Source organism: Rhinolophus sinicus, linkage group LG11 (genome assembly GCF_036562045.2).
Source record: "Rhinolophus sinicus isolate RSC01 linkage group LG11, ASM3656204v1, whole genome shotgun sequence".
Taxonomy (NCBI): Eukaryota; Metazoa; Chordata; class Mammalia; order Chiroptera; family Rhinolophidae; genus Rhinolophus; species Rhinolophus sinicus.
The window spans coordinates 71,302,666-71,309,401 of NC_133760.1; the positions used below are offsets into that span (position 1 = coordinate 71,302,666).

Here is a 6,736-nt window from a genome sequence, read left to right on the forward strand (position 1 = left end):
TTGCCCTTTGGCTGTAGTGCCCACCCCCAGCTACTGTGGAAGTTGGGGAGAAAGGGTTTCTGATGTCGGCGTTGCTACAGCACTCAGCAGAATATAGGTATTACCCAGAACATGAATGAACAGTGGATTTATCTTTTCTGTGGCCCACATTTTAGGTTAAAAGAGTGAAGATATCACTTAAAGAAGATAGGGAAATAAGTTAAAGACACCTCAGAGAGATAACGAGGAAATAAGTAGCATAGTTACGAAATAGGCATTTCTTTTATGGGCATAACCAAATCACCGCAGGAGCAGGAATCCACATTCAAACAACATTTCCCTGCCTCCAGGCCTGATAACAAACCAGCAAGCAAAGCATAGGCAAATCCTGCAGGTAGGGAAATGGCGAAGTCAAGAATGAGCTGGGGAGAATTTGCATCCACAGGGAGGTACTTTCTTGCATGGACAGCGGTGGGACCAGGAACATGTTCCCTCCCTGGAAATTGTTGCAGAGATTCTGAGTGTGTGTCTGGGAAGATACTTCGGAGAAGAAGGATGCTCCCCATCCAACTCACTGTCTTCTTCATCGTCATCTATGTGCTTGAGTCCGTGGCAATAATTGTGCAGAGTAGCTTAATTGTTGCAGTGCTGGGCAGAGAGTGGGTTCAGGTCAAAACGATGTCACCTGTGGAAATGATTCTCATCAGCCTAGGCTCCTGCCGTGTCTGTCTACAGTGTTCCTCGGTGCTGTACAATTTTTGCTCCTATTTCCACCCTGACTGGGTATTTTGGTACCTAGGGATCATCTGGGAATTCACCAATACACTTTCATTCTGGTTAACCAGCTTGCTTGCCATTGTCTACTGTGTCAAAATCTCTTCCTTCACTCACCCCATCTTCCTCTGGCTGAGATGGAGAATTTTGAGGTTGGTTCCCTGGCTGTTGCTGGGCTCTCTGCTGACTTCTTGTGTGACAATCATCTTTTCAGCTATTAGGAATCACATCACTGTGAAGTTAATGGCCATGAAGCATTTCCCTAGAAACAACACTGTGATAGAGAGACTTCAGGCTGTTCTACAGAATTTTCTGATATCTCAGCAGCTGGTTGTGTTGACTATTCCTTTCCTCCTGTTTGTGGCGTCCACCATCGTGCTCATATCCTCACTGTCCCAGCACTTGGGGCAGATGCAACATCACAGCACTGGCCACGGCAACTCGAGCACGAAAGCTCAGTCCACTGCCCTGAGGTCTTTCGCCGTCTTCCTCGTCTTCTTTACCTCTTACTTTCTGACCATACTCGTCTCCGCCATAGACAGCCTGTTTAAGAAGACACCCTGGTTCTGGGTGTGGGAAATTATCATCTATGCTGTAGTTTCTATTCATTCCACTTCACTAATGTTGAGCAACACTAAATTAAAAAAGGTTTTAAAGGTAAGGTGCTGGGGCCAGAGGATGCTTGAGGCACCAGGTACAAGACCCCCTGGGCAGATGGGAGTTTGCATTTAGGCAACTAATACCAATAAACAGCATGGCTCTTGATACTCCCCTATGTGACAGTGAGATACGGTCAATGCAAGCCTCATTCTGTTTTATTCCCACAGCCATCCATCTCTAAACAACCCTTTCTCTATTCTATGCCGCTCCTTTCTTTTCCTTTCCACAATCCCTGGGCTGGTCCTGACTTTTTCATGACTTCCCCATCTCTCCTTTGTCCTCTCGACATCTGGAGTCTGACTCCCAGTATATTCTACACAAGAAAGCCAAAATCATGGTGTCCACACATTCTTTTTATTTTATCCTCTTCATGACTGCAAATTACTTCACACATTAATCTGAGTCCCTCCCCCACAATAATTTATTGCCCATACCCTGAATGTTCCCCATGCTAAAGCCTTAATTCACTTTTCTAAATTTAGTCAAGAAAAGATCTGGTTCTCTCTCTCTCTCTCTCTCTCTCTCTCCCCCCCCCATCCCCCATTGCTTCTGGACCTTTATCCAATGACATGAATTTTCTTTTTTGTTTCTCTTCCAAGTACTGTGCCTTTATTCCTTTAAAACTCAAGTCAAAACTTAAATCTTCATTTGCATTCGTCAAGACATTATACTCTCCCCAGAATAGCAAACTACCTACCCAATCTAGGTTCATTCTAGAACCCGTCCAAATATTTGCAGCTTAACTGGGGTAATTGTTTGTAGTTCCCATGGGCTGGATCCATGCCTCTCTGCTGTACGATTTGAAATTAACTTTTTAGAAAGATTCTCAGATTAAAGCTTAGCTAGTTTTCTTCTATATATAACCCAGATGTCATCTGGAAACACTTCTTACTTCATAAAATCTAAGTGTATTGGCTTAAATTCTCTATACCCTTCTAGTCTATGCTCTGTGACAATCCTGAACTCTCTATGGATAAGAACACAGGAACCATATAGTGATCAACTGAAAATCACCTGCAGTACTTTCCTATTCTTTAGAAATCCTTTTCCACCTCCTGCATCCCACAGGCTTCTCTCATATCTATTTCCTTGTAGCACCCAGGTCCAGTCCCACCTTTTCCCCATGGCATCTCTCTCATCATTTCTCTCCTCTTCACCCTCATCCGCAAGCAACAAAATATCTTGGTAACAGCCACCTCCCACTCCTTTGGGTCTCAACTTCATCTGCTCCAGGCCCTCATCAAGGTATTTTTCCTAAAGACAGCTTCATCTCTTAAGGCTTGTGGTGCCAGAGGTTAAGAATGTATTTTTTATTCACCTTTTATATGTATTGGGCATGCCTGATGAACGGAACTTCTGGCTCTGCCATTCGAAGATTGAAACACCTCCTGAGAGAAACCATCCTACCCAAAAAAGGATGCAGGGATCTCAAGCTCAGCTATGAAAGACACGCTTCATCTCTAGAAGGGAAAGGAAATTCTGATCTGGGTTTGGGTCTATCACTCTGATTTGTGTCCCAGTCAAGTCATTCCTTGAATTACTATTTGAAACTGAGAGTATGAAATATAAGTACAAACTGAAATACCCCTTTCACCAAAGACTCTGCCCCTTGGTGTATCTCAGCACCGTTTGTATTGCTGCACAGAAGGGAGTAAAGCATAGTTTCCCACTTCACAGCAGCACCCAGTGCAGCTTTGGCTCCCAAGCTCCAGTGGTTCAACTGTAGTAGAAGGTGGGATGGAACCTGATGGAAGCAGTGATGTTGGGGGAACAGAATCATAACCATATAAAATGGGATTGAAAAGAAAAAAGGAAAATAAAGGATAGATATCAACATTGTCTTATCTGATCAGAGACTTCCAGGAATGCCTAGGATAGTGGGGAGATGGGTTGCAAGGGTGTAGAATCCCAATGAAATAAGTGGGCTAAAAGCCAGTGAAATTTAAATTATTTCTGTTGATCATTTATATCCGCATCTTGCAAGTTCTAAAATCTCAGAAATCTGGAAGAAACAGAAAGTGTTTCATATATATAGGAATTCCAGGCACAAAGGGGCTATGCACTCGTGTTGTCCAACTTGTTAGTAGTCTTCAGTATAACACTCATTATTAACACTTGTTACACACACACACAAACACACACACACACACACACAGAGTGTGTTGCATGATAACTCACAACAAGCAAGCCACAGAAGAGCCGATGTTTAGACACCTGTGAGCGGTGGCATTGAATTTAGGAGGTGCCATATGAATTCTACAGCCCAGCACCTGTATACAAACGTATCCCATATATATATGTCAGGCCATTGGCAACGGAATGGAGACCTTCCACCCTTCACACAATACCCCATTGTTCAGACTGAGTCTGGGTTGTTCCAAGACTTGTGCCTGAGAAGATGCAAGCCCAAAGAACACACCAGGTGGCTGAGTGTGGGACATAGGTTTATGGAGACTTGCAGACAGGGAAGAGTCTCCAGGGCTGGCAGGCCGTAAGGGTAGCCATCCTCGTGCAGGCAGAGGAGAGGCAAGGTTATGTGGGTGCAGCAAACAAAGCACATTCGGTTATAAAACCCATCTGTCAGGCCCTGCAGGCCTGCTTTCATGTACACAGCATCCCAAGAAGTCAGGAGACTTTGACTGCCTGTTAGCTTATATGACTGTGGGCCAGGTCCCTACATTCCACCCTACCTACCCCCAGCAGTCATAGCTCGTGGATTCTTATGAGCCAAAGATGTAACCAAACTGCGCAGCAACAATATAGGCAAAGGAAAAACAGTAACAAGCCCAGGAGGAAAACATCAACACCCCAAAATGGGAGACACCAGGAGGGGGCCAGGGAGGTCAAACAACTAGAAAAGGGGTCGCACAGAGGGAGCCCTGCTTTATCATGGGCCCCGCATTTTGAATAGTGATGTGGAGAGAGGTTTTAAAGACAAGACTGAGGATATTAATAGTCCCTGTTCTATGCCAATGTCCCATGGGCTCAGATGGCCACCCACCAAGGCCTGGTTTGCCAGCACCATGGCCAAGAGACCATGTGTGTCTACATGGGTAGGTCTCATAGCAGCAGCAAGAGCATAATGTTTTCAGTGCCTTGCTTGGACATGAGACTGTGTGGCCCAGTCACTTAAATGCAGAGAGCCTGGTAGGGCTCCGTTGTCAGGAGAACATACCCAGTGCGCCTTTCTCTTCGAAGGGAGTCACTGATGGTCCTGAGGGCCTGGTGCAGCCGGGGGAGGCTGTCTGCCTCCTGATTTCCAGGTGGGGTATTTAACCCTGCATGAGCTGGGACTTGGTACACTGTGACAGTTTTCAGCTGTACTGCTGCCGGTATGTCTTGCCATAGTTCCTGATCCCACAGCAGTCGCTGTGCAACCATCCACTCATTTGCCGCCCAGGTGGGGAGCCATCGAGTGAAGCCCTTGAAGACCACCCAGCTGTGGGTACACAGAGTGACTTCAGCTGCTTCTAAGACAGTCACCATCCGTGCTGCCTGTAGCGCCACCTGTTGGCTGCTTTGCGGCGTTCCAGCACCATCATAAGGTATGGGTGAGGGGCTGCGTAGCAACGCAGTCCACTGCAGGGCCATCTGTGTACCAAGCGTCTGTGTACCATCGCCGTCCTTCCTTACAGCGGGGGATGGTTCGATGTCCATATTGGGGGTGTCAGCAGAGAGGCCTGTAGTGAGATAGTTCACGGGTCCCAGGGCAGCATGAATCTCCTCACTGAAAGGGCTGGCGACCAAGGTGCTGCGCTGCTGTAAATACGCATGCCATTTAGTCCGAGTCCGTGTCTGTACAGCACCTGAGTGCGGCTTCCGCAGCGTGTCCTGAGTCCACTCAGCGGTCAGGAGGAAAGTCCTTACGGTGACAGGGATCGTCCTGGCGAGCGGTTCACAATGATGAAGGGTGTGGGATACCGCAGAGCTGTGTTTCGATGGGGCTGTACCGCTGTTCCCCTCCTTTCCATAATTGCGACTAGAAACCAAGAGGTGCACGCTGTCCATTCTGCCACTGCCAGCAGCCCCAGCCCAAACCCTCCGTGGCACTAGCCACATCCAATTCACAGGGCACGTCAGGTTGAATCATGCCCAAAGCCTGTACGTGTTTGTCCGTTTTGCTGCAATGACCGCCTCGGTGTGTTGGGTTTCCCAACCACAAAGCACCCTCTTCTTAGCCAGTCTATATAATGGCCTAAGGATTTGGGCCAAGTGGGGGATGAAGGGTCACCAATAGCCCACGAGGCCCCCCAAAATAACTGGGGAACAGATGCGAGAAGGGGAAAAGCTTGTATTTTGTCAGTAACTTCCCCGGCATTACTTTTGTCTTACCTGCCACATCACACCCGATAATTGGACAGAGAACCCAGGCCCCTGCCCTTCGGTGCACTCGTCACCTATTCTTCCTGCTCCAGGTGGGTAATCAGTGTTCCAGCTGCTTGCTCTGGATCTGAAAGAGACTCACAGGTTAACATCACGTCATCGGTGTAGTGAAGCAGGTAGACTGAGACAGGCTTGGCCAGCGCTGCCGAGCTCTTGCCCTGAGGACGTGGCAGGTAGTGGGGCTGTGCAGGTAACCTTGGGGGAGATCGGTAAATGTCCATTGTTGTCCCCCCTCCCCAATGTAAAGGCAAATTGGTCTTGACTAATTGGATCAATAGCTCTACTTAAAAAAACAACATTAGCTAAATCTATGACAAAATGTATGTCCGAGGGCTGGCCCAGTGTTACCTAGGAGGGAAGCAACACAGCTGCACACAGGCAGGGGAGTCATTTTACTCAATTTCCAGTCGTCCAAGTCATCCTGCAAGAGTCATCTGGTTACAGGTGACACGGACAAGCCCCCCCTTTCTCCTTCTTTTCTGTCTTCCTCACTCCTTGGCAACCGACTCTTTTAGTGTCTCCTAGATCCACTGCTGCTTGTGCAGCACAGACGGTTGCTTCTCCTATCAGGGGGCTCAAAATGGAAACTAAGGCGCCATAATGTTGGTTAGGGACCGAATTGACTGTAAAATGACATCTTTGATCCCTACAGTAAAAACGTCATTATCTGGCCCTGCAAAGTTCTGAGAATAGACAGCAGGTCTCATCCCCAGACTTCGAAGAGTGTCCTGCGTTTCTCCCATAGTCTGCCACCTAATGGCTTGCATAGATATGTCCCCCTCACTGGCCCAGGCTGCCTTGCATGCAGCAATTAACCATGCGAGGAGTGAAATTGTTTCCTCTTCATTGATGGCGGATTAAAGCCACTGCCTCAGCCGGGGGTGGCTCCTTACTGATGCAAGCTTACTCACCTCAGTCCCATTCAGAATGACTCCTGCCA

General features: G+C 47.6%; 1 protein-coding gene across 1 annotated transcript; it reads left to right on the forward strand.

Moving 5' to 3' along the window:
- The first annotated feature begins 534 nt into the window (after positions 1–534).
- Positions 535–1,520, forward strand: TAS2R16 (taste 2 receptor member 16). Its single transcript, XM_019750028.2, has one exon. It carries the CDS (start codon positions 535–537, stop codon positions 1,483–1,485), a length of 951 nt encoding a protein of 316 aa, XP_019605587.2. The 3' UTR covers positions 1,486–1,520.
- Positions 1,521–6,736: the final 5,216 nt, after the last annotated feature.